This window comes from Fundulus heteroclitus, chromosome 21 (genome assembly GCF_011125445.2).
Source record: "Fundulus heteroclitus isolate FHET01 chromosome 21, MU-UCD_Fhet_4.1, whole genome shotgun sequence".
Classification (NCBI taxonomy): domain Eukaryota; kingdom Metazoa; phylum Chordata; class Actinopteri; order Cyprinodontiformes; family Fundulidae; genus Fundulus; species Fundulus heteroclitus.
The window spans coordinates 38,106,474-38,127,620 of NC_046381.1; the positions used below are offsets into that span (position 1 = coordinate 38,106,474).

Sequence of the window (21,147 nt, forward strand, 5' to 3'; positions counted from 1 at the left end):
AGTCGTCCTGAGCAGCAGAGGCCTGGATGTGAGGCCTGGATGTGAGGCCTGGCCTGGTGCAGCTGGGGGGGTCACCACCAGGGGGCAGCGTCACGCCTTACCCCCACTCCTCCCAGCTGATGGATCACCTCCGGCGTTCCTCAGCAAACGCAGGGCCTGTTAACTCCTGGAAGGCCTCGGCTCTTTCCACACGTCCTGGCTGGAGCTTTGCGTCAGCGTTGGCTGGGCTTAAGGTCCTGCTGACAGACTCGGCGCTGCCTCCAGAACCCGTGGCCCAAACCGAGCCCCGGCTGCTCCCCGCCGACCCGGAGGAACCGCAGGCTGACAGCTGAACGCCGCTCAGGGGAAATCTGTTTCTGCTCTGGATGAGTGCTGAGCTGACGAGCTGCCGGAGCCGGCGGAGGGGGAGACGTGTGGCGGACTGACGACTGACGTTACCGTGGAAACGAAGCGGCTGACCTGTTCACACATGGCGCTGTGCTTCCTGTTCTGATGAACTGATGATGGGTTTCAGGAGCTCAGAACCAGCGCCTCCAGAGGGCCTGGGCCTTCAGAATCACTGACTATCGGGTCTGAAACCAGCAGAAAACCCATCAGAGGGAGGATGAGGGAAGCGGTTCTGGTCCCAGCTACACGACCGGGACCAGAACCGCCAGGAACGTTCCTGCGTTACAGAACGTCAGCGTCTACGTCAGGATCTCCAGCCGCCGAGGTCCGACTTCTAAACGTCTCCACGGTTCCTCAGCCGGTGGCTGAATGAGCCTCTCAGCGTTTGCCGCGCTGCAGCTGCTCTTCTTGGGTTTTAATGTTAACGTTGACGGCGTTGCCCCCTGCTGGCATGGTGAGGTATTACAGCATGTCTGACCAGAACCCCAGAGAATGTTGAAGCAGGGGAACATTTATCCGTTCAATAGAGTTAAACCTTAACAGAAGTTTGTCTATGGACTTGGTCTGCGAGAGATTTCTGGCTCTTTCTGTGTGGACAGAACTGTAAAGATCAACCAAGGTTCACATTACTAATGTCACTAACTGAGCTCATCAATCAGCAGATTGTACTGTTGACTGGTTCCATTTGGCTCAAAGGGTTCCATGTCTGGCATGTTTCCACATCCCTGAATTACATCTCTAACAAGTTGAACATCAAGCATCCTCACATTCCTGACATGATCCCACCAGGTCTGATTCATTCAGTTTAGTTCAGTTCAGTTTGGGTCTGTTCATCCCAGGTTGGTTCAGTTCAGTTTGGTTTTAATTAACTTTTTTCCAGTTTAGTTCAGTTCTGTTCTCTTTAGTTCAGTTCAGCTTGGTTCAGTGCCCATTTTTAAAACTCGTTTGAAAACTGACTTTTACTCTCTGGCCTTCAACCCAACTGTTCTTAGTTTCTCTAGTTTATCCCTTAGTTTCATTTGATTGCTTTTGATGTTCAGCTCTTTGATTCAGCTGTGGCTGGTGTTAAAGTGCTTTATAAATAAAGTCGATGGTAATGGTTCAGTTTAGTTTGGTTCAATTCAATTGGGTCAGTTCAGTTTTGTTCAGCTCAATTCATCTTGGTTCAGTTCAACTTGGTTCAGTTCGGTTCAGTTCAGCTCAATTTAGTTTGGGTCAGTTCAATTTGTGTCAGTTCAGTTTGGTTGATTTCAGTTCATCTTGGTTCAGTTCAGCTCAGTTTAGTATAGTTCAGTTCAATCTGGGTCAGTTCAGTATGATTCAGTTCATCTTGTTTCAATTCAACTTGGTTCACATCAGCCCTGTTTAGTTTGGTTGAGTTTAATTTCACTTGGTTCAGTACAATTCAGCTTAGTTCAGTTTAGTTGGGTTCTGTTCAGCTAGGTTAAGTTAGGCTTAGTGCAGTTTTTAGTTGATTCGGGTCAGTTTGGTTCAGTTCAGTTCTGCCTTGTTCTGTTCACTTCAATTTAGTTCAGCTCAACCTGGTTCAGTTTAGTTTAACTGAATCAGCATGATTCAGTTCAGGTCGGCCCAGTTTGGTTCTGTTCAGCTTAATTCAGTTCAGTTTGGCTTGGTTCAGATCAGCTTGAGTTAGTTCGGTTCAGCTTTGTTCAGTTCATTTCAATTTGGTTAATTTTAGCTTGGTTCAATTCAGCTCTGTTCAGTTCACTTCAGTTTGGTTCTGTTCAGCTTAATTCAGTTCAGTTTGGCTTGGTTCAGTTCAGCTTGAGTCTGTTCAGTTCAGCTTTGTTCAGTTCACTTCAGTTTGGTTCAGTTCAGCTTGTGTGCAAAAAAACTCTCCTGTACATAACACTCCTGTTTGTACCTTTTCCTCATAAAATGTGTTTTTATCTCACAGACTTGGTGAATAAAGTTGTTTCTGATTAATTTCAGCTTAGGACAGTTCAATGTGGCTCAGTTCAGTTCAGTTCAGTTCAGTTGAGCTTGGTTGTGTTCAGTGTGACCTCGTTGACGCCTCGGCGCCTGTCAGCTGCTCTGAGCTCAAAGCTAAGTTCCTGCCAACCTCCTCGCTGGTTTTCCTCTCTGAGGGGTTCTGGTGGTTTGGAAGACGTTCTGCTAACTTGTTCCTCTGCTGTGAACCACTGATGTTAAGCATATAAATGGTGGCTGTGACATCAGAGGGAGCGCTGAGTGTGCAGACCATAACTCTGCTGCGAGTTGGGTCGGGCTGTCTGGACGCCAGCGAGGGGAACTAAATCACGAGGAGAAGTGATGAGGAGGCTGACATGGAGGTCTTTGCTGAGATGTTCTGCTGCTCCCTGGGAGATCCATCACTGCAGACAGAACGCCCAGCCCACGTGTTCTGTGGGACGCTACAGAGACCCGTTTGGGCCGGACAAGAGAAACGTTTACAGAACTCACAGAGGTTCTGACAGGACAGCTGTGATGGTGCATTTCTGAAGAGAAGCAGAACCAGTGAAAGAGAACAGATGGATCAGGTCTGAGGAGCGGGTTCTGGAGGGTTCTGGAGAGATAAAACCTGAGGAAGCCTCCTTTAGGACCCCTGGATGCAGGGATGGGTTCTGGATTCGGTACCTTTATGGGCACCAACAGAATCACCAGCTCATTTGTTGAGCCAAAAAAGTTTATATATTGAGAAATAAATTGTTAAATTGAAACAATTTGGAATTTCATTAATAAATTATTACGACATAAACATGTAAACATACTGCAAATAGGTACCGTTAAGTACCGGTATCGATTCCCAGGTACCGGGTACCGGTACCGTATTGGCTCAAAGGTGAAAGGTACCCCTCCCTTCCTGGGTGTAAAGAACCGCTGATTCCTGACCCGTTCACGTTGTTCAGAACTGAAGAATCCTTTTGGATGAGAACCAGAGGAAGTCCAGTTGGTTCTGGTGGAGCAGGCAGGACCGTGACGTTCTGGATGAACCCAACAAGGACCAGCAGAGAGTCTCTCATGGACCTGTGGTGCTGCCCAGCCTCGGACTGGATCAGAACAAGAACCAGAAGGAGCTTCAGCCCTCCAGAGGTTCTGGACGGTCTCAGATGGAAACCCGACTGTTGTTGTGACTCCAGGGGTGACGGGCCGGCTCATGGCCTCTGTTAGTGTTCCCAGATGTGCCAGAGGTTCTGCTCAGGACGTTCTGAGCTCTCAGTAGAACAAACAGGACGGCTGTCATCCAGGAGGCCGGACCCTGGCTAACATCTGGATGATCCCCTCCAGATGTTCCTGCTCTGACCGCTGACCTCACGCCGCTCACGTTACCTGCTTGGTCTGCTGGGAATGCCGGCCTCCGCCACACGCTGGAGAACCTGGAGAACCTGGAGAACCTGGAGCTCCTTGGAGACGCTGATGGAGAAACACTGTGTGTCCAGAGCGGGCCGTGGGATCTTCTCCTAGCTCAGGGGAGGATCGCCTTTCTCTGTCGGTTCCTGTCCTGTCAGGTTCTCCCTGGTTTCTCTGTCGGTTCCTGTCTTGTCAGGTTCTCCCTGGTTTCTCTGTCGGTTCCTGTCCTGTCAGGTTCTCTCTGGTTTCTCTGTCGGTTCCCGGCCTGTCAGGTTCTCCCAGGTTTCTCTGTCGGTTCCTGTCCTGTCAGGTTCTCTCTGGTTTCTCTGTCAGTTCCCGGCCTGTCAGGTTCTCCCAGGTTTCTCTGTCGGTTCCTGTCCTGTCAGGTTCTCCCTGGTCCTCCTGACGTTTCCTGCTCACCTGGAACCATCGGTTCCACAGGAACCCGTTTGGAGACGCTGTCTTTGTGACGGTATCCAGACCTCTGAACTAAAAAGAGGCGCTGATATTAAAGTTCTGCAGCATCTCCAGACCATTACCAGGAAATAAACTGGGTTCTAGCACTAAGACTTGCTGATAAACAGCAGGAACCCTGACCTCTGATGGGACATTTTCATGCACCAGAACCTCAGGAACTGGACCTCCACAGTTGGTTCTATTGATCCGTTTCATATTGATTCATTTGTCTTTCAGTTCATTTTTCTGCCACTATGATCTGGAGGCGTTTAGTTCTCTCTCTTTAACAATTTAACGGGTCCGGCTCCGTTTAAAGGGACTTATATATGAAGGTTCACACGTTTTATTAGAACCTCTTTATATTTTTCTCTCTTTAGTCACATTTCAATCATAAACACTCCTAAATCTACATTTCTAATCCGTTTATTGATGAAGTAAATAAATATGGCGACTCCAGGATGGTTTATGACCCAAACTTCTGCATTTAGAGCAGCGGTGTCCAAACTTTTCGGCTACTGGGCCAAAATTATTAAATCAAAAGCGCTCGAAGTTGAAAAAATTAATAAAAATAAATAACGTTAAAAATACTAACCCTGCCCAACAAAATAGAATCATTCTAAGAAAAGATATTAAACCGTATTTAGCCTATTTTATTAAATGAATTCCAATCAGATTTTAAGGCACGAAAGTCTGCATTTAAGTAAAAGTCGTCCTATTTACTATGAAATTAAAACAAGTGTAAAAAGTGTGCTCATTAAAAGTCTAATATTTTATGTTGTACTGAATATTCAATTGTAAGGTTTTAACTTGTCTATAATAAATTTACCCTAGTTAAAAATAATTGTAGGGCCGCAGAAAGCAGCCCAGGGGCCACAGACGGCCCGCGGGCCACACTTTGGACGCCCTGATCCAGAGATGGTGGACCTCCTGACTCTGGGCTTCAGTTTCATGCACTAACAAACCCAAAGCTGTGCCTGATGTCACTGTCCAGCGGTTCTATTAGAACCTCAGCTCCTCTGACGGTTCTGAAAGGTCCGACAGCGCCACCTGCAGCCCACCTGCAGACCCCAGATGAGGCGTTCACTGACGCTTTGAAAGAATCTGGAAATTAGATCATGGGGGAAAGAAGCTGCAGGATGTGAAGCATGAGGTTCTGGCCCAGGTTCTCCTTGTGAAGAAGGGTTTGGACCTGATTTCCGTCTGTTGGGCTGACATCACTGCGGTGTCATGCAGGACAGATGATCTCCGTCTGCTCTGCTGGGATCCTTCCAGTTCATGAAGATTTCCCGGAGGTTCTGGGGTTCTGCGTGAAAGCTTGAGCCGAGGCGGAGCTGCGAGGACGCTGCTGTCACTGGAAGACGGATCGGGCCGGCTCTGAACCCGGTTCTGAGAAGAATACCTGGAGGTCTGGCTTCTGTCCACGCTGCTTTCCAGGAAGGTCTGATTTATGCTCCCACAGCAGAAATGCCTCAGCTGATGTTTGGGTTCTATGTTCCGGACCGTCCGTTCATCATCCTGCGGTGCGGCTCGGCTCCTCAGGAGGAACGCTGACGTTCAGCCGGGTAACGGATGGCGCTGACCCGGTCCGGGCCGCGTGCCGGCGCTCTGATTACACCGTGACCCGGTAGGAGGTCAGACCCAGCAGGTGCTTAAACTTTACCCATCCAGGGAACCTCTGCCTGTTCAAGCCGGACCGCTAATGGACACAGAACAGGTTCTGGTGGAGGACGGGTCGGGTCCACTCAGAACCTGCAGAGGCGCCGCCTTCAGCTGCTGCCTCCATATCACTCTGAGAGGTGGAAAAGTATTCACGCCCTACAGATTTATCTTTCTTTGCTCTTTGGGACGTTTCAGATTAAGACCGCTGGAAGTCATTTTGAACAAGGGGTGCTGTGATTATTTTTTTTTTTTAGCCTATAGCCCTATTTAAAATACAATAAATAAAAAATATATATATATTAAGATTCACTACTTTATTGTCATATATATTTCAGTGCATGCAACCAGGGTCTGTGACACACAGACGTCATTAGTCAGGTGAATATATGCGCTATTAATTAAACTTCACAGTAACACTATAACAAGGTAGATTTGGTCAGCTGGCATGAACCTGAGTCTCTGTGTTTATGTCACACGTGACTCTACTGGCTCCAAAATCCTTTTACACTAACCACCAGGAAATGATTATATTATACTATTTAAAGGTTATTGAACTGTTCTCCACATCCATTACACAAAGAACACAAGATCAGAATAACTCTCTAAAACACTATGGTTACGTTAAACTGCACCAGACTCTTACTTTGAGCTACAGGCAAAGCAGACAACTTCTGTAATGACTGGCTGTGTAACTCTGATCTCTGATGATCGTTAAATGTTTTAATTAGAAAAGCCGGCATTCACCAAGGGGTTGTCTTTCTTAAATCTGTCTCTAGGTACGACTTTTTCAGACAAACGAAACACAAAATATGATCAGTCTCTTCCACATAATGCAGCCACTGCCAGAACCATGGACAGAACCATGATGGACAGAACCATGGACAGAACCATGGACAGAACCATGATGGACAGAACCATGATGGATAGAACCATAGTGGACAGGACCATGGACAGAACCATGGTGGACAGAACCATGGACAGAACCATGGACAGAACCATGGTGGACAGGACCATGGACAGAACCATGGTGGACAGAACCATGGACAGAACCATGGACAGAACCATGGTGGACAGAACCATGGTGGAGGAACCATGATGGACAGAACCATAGTGGACAGGACCATGGACAGAACCATGATGGACAGAACCATGATGGACAGGACCATGGACAGAACCATGGTGGACAGAACCATGATGGATAGAACCATGGTGGACAGGACCATGATGGACAGGACCATGGACAGAACCATGGTGGACAGAACCATGATGGATAGAACCATGGTGGACAGAACCATGATGGACAGGACCATGGACAGAACCATGGTGGACAGGACCATGGACAGAACCATGGTGGACAGAACCATGGTGGACAGAACCATGATGGACAGAACCATGATGGACAGGACCATGGACAGAACCATGGTGGACAGAACCATGGTGGACAGGAACATGGTGGACAGGACCATGGACAGAACCATGGTGGACAGGACCATGGACAGAACCATGGTGGACAGGACCATGATGGAGGAACCATGGCCAGAACCATGGCCAGAACCATGGTGGACAGAACCATGGACAGAACCATGGTGGACAGGACCATGATGGACAGGACCATGGACAGAACCATGGTGGACAGGACCATGATGGAGGAACCATGGCCAGAACCATGGCCAGAACCATGGTGGACAGGACCATGGACAGAACCATGATGGACAGGACCATGATGGAGGAACCATGATGGACAGAACCATGGTGGACAGAACTATGGTGGACATGACCATGATGGACAGAACCATGGTGGACAGGACCATGATGGACAGGACCATGGACAGAACTATGGTGGACATGACCATGATGGACAGAACCATGGTGGACAGGACCATGATGGACAGGACCATGGTGGAGGAACCATGGTGGACATGATAAATATTTTTACTAATAAAGCCTAAAAACTGTGGATTAAACATCTCACAGAGCTCTCATCCATCCATCATGTTGACCTGGAGACAAGATGGACCACCTGCTGACCTACCTGGACATGGACGTCCACCTGGACCAACGGGCTCCTCATCATCTACAGCTTCATGCAGCTGAATGATGGCAAACATGCTTTACCAAGGGAGGCTTTACACCTAGAACTCCTCCCTTCATGGTTTATGGTATTGCTGGTAAGGCTTTTAGTACAAACTGAGGCCACACCTGACAGAGAAGGAGAAAACGAAGGTGGTGGAAGAGGAAGAGAGCGAGGAGAACATTTCTGCTACAGGAGATCCTCCTGCGAAAGGACAGCTGGAGAGAGACCAAACTAAGAAAGAGAACCACAGCCGACCTGCTGCTACTGATGGAGAGCTGCTGGGTTATAAATGTGTGAGAACACATTAAATCTGAGCCGCCGTGCCTTTCCTGGACCAGAACCTGGCAGAGTGGACCCAGGACAGCTGCAGTGACAGTCAGCAGCCTGCAGGGGGCGTCTGTGCTGCTGAAAGCCTGGTTCTGATTGGTTCATTGACCGCCTCGTTGTCTTGGGAAGCTTCTGTTGGAGTGAAGAACGACCCGTGCTGACCTTACCGGACCTCTAACGGCGCTGAAAGCAGGCGCACCGGCATCCGAACGGGGAATCAAACCCTCGGCTCCGCTCTCTGCTCGCTTTGCTGGAGCTGGAATGCGGCAGAGCATAGTTTGGTTTGTGAGCCATAATCAAATCAAAATGTGTCTGCATACTTTCCCATGGGGGACGGGGGAGGAGGAGGAGGGGGTCCAATTAAACGGTGACACTCGGAGAGAAAGGGAGAGCGAGAGACGGATAATCACCAGGGACGGACAGAGGCTCAAACAAAGGCCGCCAGGAGGACGGGGCGGTGGGCGGCCGCTGCTATCCCGGGTTATTTTTGGACGTTTTCAGAGGCAGAAACGTGTTTTTACGTAAGCCTGCATCAGGCTGCGGCTAACGAGCTAAAATACCAAAATGTTTGAGGACGGAGACGGAGAGGGGGAATAATGTGGAGTCACCAGCGTGGCTCATTAAGCTGACAACACCTTTTGATTCCTGCTCTCATTAACAACGAGGCTCCGGGTAATCAGATTTACTTTAGCGGCCGCAGAAAGGTTGGGGGCAGAGGGGATAATTAGGAAAGATCTCGTTTAGCATCAAGCAGACTAATTGAGGGCTGAGCGTGGTGTTTATGGACAACTTTAAACATCCTGCTCCTCCTGCTCACTGCTCAAACCTGCACATCCACGCTGCGCTCTGATTGGTCCCCTGCTGGAAACACCCGCCAATCAGGGGGAGGTGTGAGGAGTCATCTCAGACCTTCTCACCTGTGCAGATGAAGAAGGTTCTCAGCAGATGATCCAGAACGTGGCGTGTTCAGAGATCCGGTGGTTGCGGCGCTGCGGTGGAACCTTGTTGATCCACGGAGAACTTCTGCAGGTTCCTGATGTTGGGTCCGCTAACACTAGCAGAACCTCTTGCTCTACAACGTTAACAGGGTTAGGACCTGCTGCAGCCCAGACCGTCCAGAACACCAGGCCCAGGTCACCACGGTACCGCAGACCTGGACCTGGACACCAATGGTTCTCTGATCGAGGTTCTTTTATAGAAAGGTGAAGTCAGGCCCGGTACCATCCTGGAGGTGTTGATTAGCTTCCACTGCTCCATTTGGACCAGAATCTCTGATCTGACCCAGTCGTAATTACAGATGTTTCTCAAAGGGTTCCACCCTCAGGAGATCCTCCTCTGAGCTGTGGTTCTGCTGACGTCTGTAACTAGGAATCCAGTGGGAGAACCCTGGTAGAACCTGGACTTCCCACCAGCTTCTCTTCCCAGAGTACCGCCAACGGTGACGACGGTGATCCTCTCGTTAGTGAAGCTTTAGAACCGGGTCTATCTGAGGGAGTCTCAGCAGAACCAGGATCAGAGGAACTTATAACGGAACCACCAACCAGTCCGGCCTGAGAAGGTCTAGTGGGGGTAGAACCCAAACACCTTAGCGAGGTCCAGAAGGACCACCGGCCTTCAGCAGCTGATGTGGACCAAGTAGTCCGTCTGCAGGCAGCTTCAGGGACCAGGACTGGTTTCAGGCCGCCATGAGGAGGAGCACTGCTTAGAACCGGCCGGTTCTCCATGGAGAACCGGACACATGGAGGTTGATCCTCTGTTGGTACTGAGCTGGACGGACTGACTGGTGAGCCACAGATCCATCTGAGAGCTACTGCCTCGGTCCAGACCTGCCTGAGAAGATCATCCGACACAGAGAGTCGCCTCTCAGGACGTTCTCCAAGACGTTTTATTTAAACTTGGTTCTCTTAGAAGAATCCCAGATCAAATGATCTCTGGAAGGTGCTGGAGAGGAAAGGCAGGTCTGTGGCTTTCACCTTAACCAGGCTTAACGAGCTCAACCAGTCCCACTGAATAAGTCCCACAATGCCGTGGGCCACACGGCCAGGGTAACCTGGAGGAGACGTGGTTCCCTGTCCTAAGACCTCACCTCCATGTCTTCTACGGAGCAGAGGACCCAGAAGGTCCAGCCATGACACACAGGAAGGATGGTGGACTGTCTGCAGGAAGTTCTGACAGCAAACTGAGACGACCTACTGTGGCCCAGCTGAAGGTGGATCAGGGAACCGCCAGCCTCTGGTCCATGGCTGTTCTCCATCAGGTAGCTCCAGAACCTGCTCCACCCACCGTCTCCATCTGAAGGAGCTGCTGGAGCCTTTACAGCCAGAGGACCTCAACACCAACCTCTACGGAGGACTTCCTAAAAAGGCCAGATGTTCGTTGCTTAGAGGTTCAGCGGAGGGCAGAACCCTGAAGAAGCAGACCAGGAGCCACCAGCAGGGAGAAGCTCAGACACTAACCCCCCCCCCCCCCCCCCCATGGTGTTTGTCATGCAGAGATGGCACCAGCAGCTGGCGGGGTGTGTCCTGCAGGCCGCATCCATCCAGACATCAGGCTGGTAACCATTAGAAGCTGGGATGTAAATGGACAGCAGCCGTCATGCAAATCTGACGGAGGAGCGTGTGAAGCCCTCAGAGACTCCGTCTGATCCACGCTCAGGTCCACTCATCGGTTCTGATCCACGCTCAGGTCCAGTCATCGGTTCTGTCCACGCTCAGGTCCACTCATCGGTTCTGATCCACGCTCAGGTCCACTCATCGGTTCTGATCCACGCTCAGGTCCAGTCATCGGTTCTGTCCACGCTCAGGTCCAGTCATCGGTTCTGATCCACGCTCAGGTCCACTCATCGGTTCTGATCCACGCTCAGGTCCAGTCATCGGTTCTGATCCACGCTCAGGTCCAGTCATCGGTTCTGATCCACGCTCAGGTCCAGTCATCGGTTCTGATCCACGCTCAGGTCCAGTCATCGGTTCTGATCCACGCTCAGGTCCAGTCATCGGTTCTGATCCACGCTCAGGTCCAGTCATCGGTTCTGATCCACGCTCAGGTCCAGTCCTCGGTTCTGTCCACGCTCAGGTCCAGTCATCGGTTCTGATCCACGCTCAGGTCCAGTCATCGGTTCTGTCCACGCTCAGGTCCACTCATCGGTTCTGTCCACGCTCAGGTCCACTCATCAGTTCTGTCCACGCTCAGGTCCACTCATCGGTTCTGATCCACGCTCAGGTCCACTCATCGGTTCTGTCCATGCTCAGGTCCACTCATCGGTTCTGATCCACGCTCAGGTCCACTCATCGGTTCTGATCCACGCTCAGGTCCAGTCATCGGTTCTGTCCACGCTCAGGTCCACTCATCGGTTCTGATCCACGCTCAGGTCCACTCATCGGTTCTGATCCACGCTCAGGTCCAGTCATCGGTTCTGTCCACGCTCAGGTCCAGTCATCGGTTCTGATCCACGCTCAGGTCCACTCATCGGTTCTGATCCACGCTCAGGTCCAGTCATCGGTTCTGATCCACGCTCAGGTCCAGTCATCGGTTCTGATCCACGCTCAGGTCCAGTCATCGGTTCTGATCCACGCTCAGGTCCAGTCATCGGTTCTGATCCACGCTCAGGTCCAGTCATCGGTTCTGATCCACGCTCAGGTCCAGTCATCGGTTCTGATCCACGCTCAGGTCCAGTGATCGGTTCTGATCCACGCTCAGGTCCAGTCCTCGGTTCTGTCCACGCTCAGGTCCAGTCATCGGTTCTGATCCACGCTCAGGTCCAGTCATCGGTTCTGTCCACGCTCAGGTCCACTCATCGGTTCTGTCCACGCTCAGGTCCACTCATCAGTTCTGTCCACGCTCAGGTCCACTCATCGGTTCTGATCCACGCTCAGGTCCACTCATCGGTTCTGTCCATGCTCAGGTCCACTCATCGGTTCTGTCCATGCTCAGGTCCACTCATCGGTTCTGTCCACGCTCAGGTCCACTCATCGGTTCTGTCCATGCTCAGGTCCACTCATCGGTTCTGATCCACGCTCAGGTCCAGTCATCGGTTCTGATCCACGCTCAGGTCCACTCATCGGTTCTGTCCACGCTCAGGTCCACTCATCGGTTCTGTCCACGCTCAGGTCCAGTCATCGGTTCTGATCCACGCTCAGGTCCACTCATCGGTTCTGATCCACGCTCAGGTCCAGTCATCGGTTCTGATCCACGCTCAGGTCCACTCATCGGTTCTGTCCACGCTCAGGTCCAGTCATCGGTTCTGTCCACGCTCAGGTCCACTCATCGGTTCTGATCCACGCTCAGGTCCACTCATCGGTTCTGATCCACGCTCAGGTCCACTCATCGGTTCTGTCCACGCTCAGGTCCACTCATCGGTTCTGTCCACGCTCAGGTCCAGTCATCGGTTCTGATCCACGCTCAGGTCCAGTCATCGGTTCTGATCCACGCTCAGGTCCAGTCATCGGTTCTGATCCACGCCCAGGTCCAGTCATCGGTTCTGATCCACGCTCAGGTCCAGTCATCGGTTCTGATCCACGCTCAGGTCCAGTCATCGGTTCTGTCCACGCTCAGGTCCACTCATCGGTTCTGTCCACGCTCAGGTCCACTCATCGGTTCTGTCCACGCTCAGGTCCAGTCATCGGTTCTGATCCACGCTCAGGTCCAGTCATCGGTTCTGATCCACGCTCAGGTCCAGTCCTCGGTTCTGTCCACGCTCAGGTCCAGTCATCGGTTCTGATCCACGCTCAGGTCCACTCATCGGTTCTGTCCACGCTCAGGTCCAGTCATCGGTTCTGATCCACGCTCAGGTCCAGTCATCGGTTCTGATCCACGCTCAGGTCCAGTCATCGGTTCTGATCCACGCTCAGGTCCAGTCATCGGTTCTGATCCACGCTCAGGTCCAGTCATCGGTTCTGATCCACGCTCAGGTCCAGTCCTCGGTTCTGTCCACGCTCAGGTCCAGTCATCGGTTCTGATCCACGCTCAGGTCCAGTCATCGGTTCTGTCCACGCTCAGGTCCAGTCATCGGTTCTGATCCACGCTCAGGTCCAGTCATCGGTTCTGTCCACGCTCAGGTCCACTCATCGGTTCTGTCCACGCTCAGGTCCACTCATCAGTTCTGTCCACGCTCAGGTCCAGTCATCGGTTCTGATCCACGCTCAGGTCCAGTCATCGGTTCTGATCCACGCTCAGGTCCAGTCCTCGGTTCTGTCCACGCTCAGGTCCAGTCATCGGTTCTGATCCACGCTCAGGTCCAGTCATCGGTTCTGTCCACGCTCAGGTCCACTCATCGGTTCTGTCCACGCTCAGGTCCACTCATCGGTTCTGTCCACGCTCAGGTCCAGTCATCGGTTCTGTCCACGCTCAGGTCCACTCATCGGTTCTGATCCACGCTCAGGTCCACTCATCGGTTCTGATCCACGCTCAGGTCCACTCATCGGTTCTGTCCATGCTCAGGTCCACTCATCGGTTCTGTCCATGCTCAGGTCCACTCATCGGTTCTGTCCACGCTCAGGTCCACTCATCGGTTCTGTCCATGCTCAGGTCCACTCATCGGTTCTGATCCACGCTCAGGTCCAGTCATCGGTTCTGATCCACGCTCAGGTCCACTCATCGGTTCTGATCCACGCTCAGGTCCAGTCATCGGTTCTGTCCACGCTCAGGTCCACTCATCGGTTCTGATCCACGCTCAGGTCCACTCATCGGTTCTGATCCACGCTCAGGTCCAGTCATCGGTTCTGATCCACGCTCAGGTCCACTCATCGGTTCTGTCCACGCTCAGGTCCACTCATCGGTTCTGTCCACGCTCAGGTCCAGTCATCGGTTCTGATCCACGCTCAGGTCCACTCATCGGTTCTGATCCACGCTCAGGTCCAGTCATCGGTTCTGATCCACGCTCAGGTCCACTCATCGGTTCTGTCCACGCTCAGGTCCAGTCATCGGTTCTGTCCACGCTCAGGTCCACTCATCGGTTCTGTCCACGCTCAGGTCCAGTCATCGGTTCTGATCCACGCTCAGGTCCAGTCATCGGTTCTGATCCACGCTCAGGTCCACTCATCGGTTCTGTCCACGCTCAGGTCCAGTCATCGGTTCTGTCCACGCTCAGGTCCACTCATCGGTTCTGTCCACGCTCAGGTCCAGTCATCGGTTCTGATCCACGCTCAGGTCCAGTCATCGGTTCTGATCCACGCTCAGGTCCAGTCATCGGTTCTGATCCACGCTCAGGTCCAGTCATCGGTTCTGTCCACGCTCAGGTCCAGTCATCGGTTCTGATCCACGCTCAGGTCCAGTCATCGGTTCTGATCCACGCTCAGGTCCAGTCATCGGTTCTGATCCACGCTCAGGTCCACTCATCGGTTCTGTCCACGCTCAGGTCCACTCATCGGTTCTGATCCACGCTCAGGTCCACTCATCGGTTCTGTCCACGCTCAGGTCCAGTCATCGGTTCTGATCCACGCTCAGGTCCACTCATCGGTTCTGTCCACGCTCAGGTCCAGTCCTCGGTTCTGATCCACGCTCAGGTCCACTCATCGGTTCTGTCCACGCTCAGGTCCAGTCATCGGTTCTGATCCACGCTCAGGTCCAGTCATCGGTTCTGATCCACGCTCAGGTCCACTCATCGGTTCTGTCCACGCTCAGGTCCAGTCCTCGGTTCTGATCCACGCTCAGGTCCACTCATCGGTTCTGTCCACGCTCAGGTCCAGTCATCGGTTCTGTCCAGTTGGTGCTGAAGGTACCGGCTGACCAGCGCTGGGCGGCCACAGAGGACAGGACGCACCGCGGCGCTCCTCATGTGGGTTCTCCTTTGGGCAGAACCGATTTGGACTCAGAACCGGAGCGGATGGAAACCGATTAAACCGGATAAAATGACTTCCTGCCTGGCTGGACGTCTAGATCTGACCCAGCTCTGGTTCTTTTGAACAGAACCAGGTCACAGACAGATCCAGAATCGGTGCGGATGGTTCTCCACAGCTGGACTGGTGAGAGGCGGGTTCCTCGACCCGGTTACCCCCACCTGCCTGGTTCTGGACTGTGGGAGGAAGCCAGAGTACCCAGAGAGAGTCCCACCGTCCTCAGGGAGAACATTCTGACTCCAGGCTTTGGCTGGGATTTGAACCTGGGACCTTCTTGCTGCTAGTTAACAGTAAACCCATAACGATAATGTCAGCAGCTGGCAGAACCCCAGAACCCAGGGTGTCCGTTGGACCCGGCTGGACCCGGCTGGCCCCTGCTCCCCAGCTCGCCCTCCGGTTCAGAAGGACCGCTGACAAATTGCATTTTGAGGGAAATCGAATGCAAATGTGTCCCCGGGTCCACAGGAACCAGAGCCGTGTCTCCGCTGGGCTGCTTTGAATGCAGCAGATGTAAAGTTAGACTCCGCTGCGCGCCATGCAAATCCCCAGGTGGGCCAGTTTAAAAGGAGCGTGCGGTGAGGCGCTGGAGAAACGAAAAGCCCAAATTACAACCAGCAGCGCCTCTTTGATGCAAAACCACCGGAGGATAGATGGTGTTTGGAAGCAGCGGAGCAGCGGAGATCGAGGTGCGTTAACGCCGGGAGAGCGTTTATTTTTCAGAGGAGGTGAAAAGCTGACGGCTGTTTAGAGTCTGAGCGTTTACCGCATCGTTAATCCTCCGTGTTAGCTGCCCGTGATCAAACGCGGAACCTTAATCTGGTTTAAAAGCCCCTTAGTGAGGCTGCTCTGGTGGAGCTCTCCACTCAGAACCGGCAGGAGGACCAGAGAGGGCTTAAACCGGGTTAATTAAACCAGGTTAATTGAACCAGGTCAATTAAATCAGGTTAATTCAGTCAGGTTAACTAAACCAGGTTAATTAAACCAGGTTAATTATATCATGTCAATTAAATCAGGTAAATTAAACCAGGTTAATTACATCAGGCCAATTAAATCAGGTTAATTCAGTTAGGTTAATTAAATCAGGTTAATTCAGTCAGGTTGATTAAATCAGGTTAATTCAGTCAGGTTAATTAAATCAGGTTGATTCAGTCAGGTTAATTAAACCAGGTTAATTATATCATGTCAATTAAATCAGGTTATTAAACCAGGTTAATTAAATCAGGCCAATTAAATCAGGTTAATTCAGTCAGGTCAATTAAATCAGGTTAATTCAGTCAGATTAATTCAGTCAGGTTAATTAAATCAGGTTCATTAAACCAGGTCAATTAAATCAGGTTAATTAAACCAGGTTAATTAAATTAGGGTAATTCAGTCAGGTCAATTAAATCAGGTTAATTCAGTCAGGTTGATTAAACCAGGTTAATTAAATCAGTCTAATTAAATCAGGTTCATTAAACCAGGTCAATTATATTATGTCATTTAAATCAGGTTCATTAAACCAGGTTAATTAAATCAGGTTAATTCAGTCAGGTCAATTAAATCAGGTTAATTCAGTCAGGTCAATTAAATCAGGTTAATTTAGTCAGGTTAATTAAATCAGGTTAATAAAACCAGGTCAATTATATAATGTCAGTTAAATCAGGCTAATTAAATCAGGTTAATTAAACCAGGTTAATTTAGTCAGGTTAATCAACGTCTAACCGTCCAATCAGAGCGCTCCAGGTCAGGAAGTTAGAGCCTTCACCTGGTTCTGATCCGTCTGATACCTCAGCTAAATCTCAGGGTTTCTGGTTCCACTCCTGCAGGATTCCTAAACGCTTTCTGAACTGGATCAGGATGAGTTCTGTTGGGTCCAACTCCACTGGGGGATTCGACGCCAGCTTCTTCTTTGATGGCATAACGGGTCTGCTGGCCTCCAACGTTCTGGTGGGTCTGCCGGCCAACGTCTACGTGGTCTGGCTGATCGGCGGAGGGTCCGGCGGCCCCGTGGCCTCGGAGCTCTTCGCCCTCAACCTGGCCGTGGCCGAGATCCTCTTTGGCTGCTCGTCGTTCTACGTGATGGTTCACTTCCTGCTCAGGATGTCCGAGGCGGTGGGGGTTCTGGTTCTGCAGGTGTTCCTGCAGCTCATGCTCATTTCTCGGCCCCTCTTCCAGACGTGCATCTGCCTGGAGCGCTACATGGCCGTGGTCCACCCCACCCTCTTCCTCAGGTACGCGGTTAGGGTTAGACGCCGGCCTTGGAGCGGTCCTCCTGGGTTCTCCGTCTGCTGGGTTCTGATGTGGAACGTGCCGTTGCTGTCTGCAGGTTAAGACCTCTGCGGTACCGTCTGGGGTTCTGCCTGCTGGACTGGCTGCTGATCCTGCTGGACCTGACGCTGCCGTTGTTCTCCCCGAGCTTCGCCGTGGCCGCCTCCTACCTCATCGGCAAGTCCGTCCTCTTCCTGTCCGTCCTGTCCTACTGCGGCGTCCGGGTTCTCCTGGTCCTGAAGCAGCCGGGCCCCGGCGACGGGAACCGCAGCGGCGAGAACTGGAACACGATGAAGAGGAAGGCCTTTAAGGTGATCGTCATCACGCTGGTGTTCAACAGCGTCACGCAGCTGCTGCAGAGTCTGGTTCTGGGTCCCACCGTCCTGACGGCGTCTCTGCTGCTGGTGCTGCAGCTCACGCTCTTCGGCGTCTCCATCAGCATCATCAGCAGCTTCATCACTCCGCTGCTGTTCCTCCACCGCGCCGGGATCCTGCCCTGCATCCGCTTCTGACGGCTGGCCCCGCCCACAGCACAGAGTCCAGCTCCAGAACTCCTGCTTCAGAACTCCTGCTCCTGCTGCTCCTCTTCTTCCTGCTCCTTCTCCTGCTCCTCTTCCTCCTCCTGCTCCTGCTGCTCCTCTTCTTCCTCCTGTTCTTCCTCCTCCTGCTCCTGCTTCCTCCTCCTTCTGCTCCTCTTCCTGCTCCTCTTCCTCCTCCTGCTCCTACTCCTCTTCTTCCACCTCCTGCTCCTCTTCTTCCTGCTCCTCCTCCTCTTCCTCCTCCTGCTCCTGCTTCCTCCTCCTGCTCCTCTTCTTCCTTCTGCTCCTGCTACTCTTCTTCCTCCTGCTGCTCCTCTTCTTCCTCCTCCTGTTCCTCTTCTTCCTTATCCTGCTCCTCTTCTTCCTGCTCCTGCTCCTCTTCTTCCTGCTCCTGCTCCTCTTCTTCCTGCTCTTGCTCCTCTTCCTCCTCCTGCTCCTGCTGCTCCTCTTCTTCCTCCTGTTCTTCCTCCTCCTGCTCCTGCTTCCTCCTCCTCCTGCTCCTCTTCTTCCTCCTCCTGCTCCTCTTCTTCCTCCTCCTGCTCCTCTTCTTCCTGCTCCTGCTCCTCTTCTTCCTGCTCCTGCTCCTCTTCATTCTCCTCCTGCTCCTCTTTCTCCTCCTCCTGCTCCTCTTCTTCCTGCTCCTGCTCCTCTTCCTCCTCCTGCTCCTGCTGCTCCTCTTCTTCCTCCTGTTCTTCCTCCTCCTGCTCCTGCTTCCTCCTCCTTCTGCTCCTCTTCTTCCTGCTCCTGGTACTCTTCTTCCTGCTCCTCTTCTTCCTCCTCCTCCTTCTGCTCCTCTTCTTCCTGCTCCTCCTGCTCCTCTTCTTCCTCCTCCTGCTCCTCTTCCTCCTGCTCCTGCTCCTCTTCTTCCTCCTCCCGCTCCCAGAAAGTCCAGGTTCCCCCCAGCCTGAGCTGGGCAGAACCTCCCCGGATAAGAACCGTTATGGGCTCAGTGACCCGGCTTAGCAGAACCTTTAAACCCGGCTTTGTTTCTAAAGGTTCTAAATAAAACAGCAGAGAACATAATTAAACCAATTAAAACTAAAGGCAGCGTCTCAGACGGAGGAGAACTGGGTTCTAAGCAGGGATCAACGGGGAACCGGCCGCTCTGATGTCCAAACCCGGTAAATTGTTCCTCCCCAATGAGCCCCCTCCCCCACCCGTTGCTGAGCCCCGCCCATATGTTTACCTGCCTCCCCGAGCAGCCTCACCTTCCTAGCTGTTGGACTGAGGTTCTTTAACTCGGGTTCTTTAACTCAGGTTCTTTAATTCCGGTTCTCTAACTCAGGTTCTTTAATTCCGGTTCTTTAACTCAGGTTCTTATATTCTGGCTCTTTAACTTCGGTTCTTTAACACGGCTCCTTTAACTCCGGTTCTTTAATTAGGGTTCTTTAACTCCAGTTCTCTAACTCAGATTCTTTAATTTGTTTTTTTAACTCAGGTTCTTTAATTCTGGCTCTTGAACTCAGGTTCTTTAACTTGGCTCCTTTAACTAGGGTTCTTTAACTCCGGTTCTTTAACTCGGCTCCTTTGAATAGGGTTCTTTAATTTGGATCTTTAACTTTGGTTCTTTAACTCGGGTTCTTTGACTCCGGGTTCTTTAACTCCGGTTCTTTAACTCTGGTTCTTTAACTCTGGTTCTGCGAGCTGCTTAAACCACCTTAGATTCTCTGAACGGACCTCCACAGCGGTTCCAGTCCATTAACAGCGCCACCAGCAGGTATCTGTGGTACCTGCAGAGGGAACCTTTGTTCTCACATCCCTATGGAACCTCCATCGTCCTCTGACCCGGACTGGACTGGTTCTGGTTGGTTCTGGTCTGGCTGTGTGGAGGACCAGAACCAGACATTTATGGGTGAAGGAGACCTCCCGGCTGCTTTGAGTGTTTTAAAAGTTTCAGGATCTCTGATTTCTTTATAGGTCAAAGATTCTTTAGTTTCTGTTCAACTCTGCAGTTTTCTGTAACGTCCATAAAGAGAAGCTGGACATAAATCTGCTGGAGTTTGGTTCTTTTATTTAGACAAGTGTAGCTTTTTGTGTGCAAATGTTTTAGTGTGGTTGATAGAAACTATACTTTAGTTTTTCACAGATGAACTGATGAATGGTTAAAACTTTTTATCTATAGACCTCCTGTTAAACTCTAAAACTTCAAAGCACTGTACATGTATACGTTTCTATATTTTGAGTAATATCTTAGTTGTAATATCTTGTTGAATTTTTCTTTGTTGAAGTAAATCTTTGTTTCTGAGGAGGAGTTTGATTTTGTTGGATTATTCTTGTAGGTTTTTCCTTTTATACTCTGACATAGAGCAGCATGCATCATAAAGGTGGACCACTGCTGCCTTCCACCTGATACCATCACTGGTTGAACAGGTAGAAACATGCATACAGGTAAAATGTGGACTAATAAAGAATAATGCTATAACTACTGTTATTACTTTTAATAATGTTTTCTAACACGCTGAAGAATCAACCCCACAAAAAAAGTTGCAAAGCTGCAGCAAAGAGAGAGAGAGCTTTGTTTCATGTTCCCCAGAAATGAAATGGGGTTCTCTGCCCTGGTTCTACTGGACCTAGAAGAAAGATGGAGAGAAAAGAATAAAATCTAGAATCTGTCCAAAGCAAATGTTAATAATGTGATTAATCTTTAATCTCAATCCTCCCTGATCAGAACAATCTGTTCCTTTGTCAGATTCTTTGGTCCAAAGCTGCAGTAAAGACCCGGTTTTTGGTTCTGGTTTAAAGGAACCGACAGGTTCTTGACTTCCAGAACCGAGGAGCAGAGAAAGCCACAGAAAACTCTCTTCACACCATGGTCAGAACCAGAGCTCAACATTTGATATGAGCCCAGAGCAGAACCAGTCAGAACCCAGATCCATAATCACAGGTCCCCATATAAACAACGGACCCAATAACGGACCCAGACCAGTAAAAATCCCCTCAGATGGGTCCAGACCAGTTCACTACACCTCCCAAAGAACCTTTATATGTTTATTTTCACTGTCAGACAGGAACCAGAACCAGGCTCAGAACCAGAACCAAGCGACTCTGTAACCGGTTCCTCAAACTCAAGCAAAACCCAAAATTTAACGCGCACCTGTGGGCCTGAACGGAGCAGCACCTCAGAATGAGGTTCTGTGGGTTCTAAGGAGCAGCAGAGCAGCGATGGACCGGGCCGCTCCAGGAGCTATCGGCGGTTTTTGGCTCGGCTCTGAGCGCCGCTGCGTTTCATCTCTGCTGCTTCATTTTTCAGTTTGTCAGATAAAAACGCAGCGAGTGGAAAATAAAACGAGGTTCT

At 51.0% G+C, this 21,147-nt stretch overlaps 1 protein-coding gene across 5 annotated transcripts in view; it reads left to right on the plus strand.

Annotated features, from left to right (window-relative positions):
• Positions 1–21,147, plus strand: part of sugct (succinyl-CoA:glutarate-CoA transferase) — a 50,274-nt gene that overhangs the window by 14,525 nt on the left and 14,602 nt on the right. For 2 of the 5 annotated variants that reach the window (XM_036125335.1, XM_036125336.1), the window contains 2 exons: positions 17,221–17,276; positions 17,372–17,624. The exons of 1 other annotated variant lie outside the window; for it this stretch is intronic. In XM_036125335.1, the coding sequence (XP_035981228.1) occupies positions 17,221–17,276; positions 17,372–17,624 (309 nt within the window). Of the gene's footprint in view, positions 1–16,871; positions 16,955–17,220; positions 17,277–17,371; positions 17,625–21,147 lie in introns of those variants that run through there. 2 more of the 5 variants (XM_036125337.1, XM_036125339.1) reach the window with 2 other exon arrangements.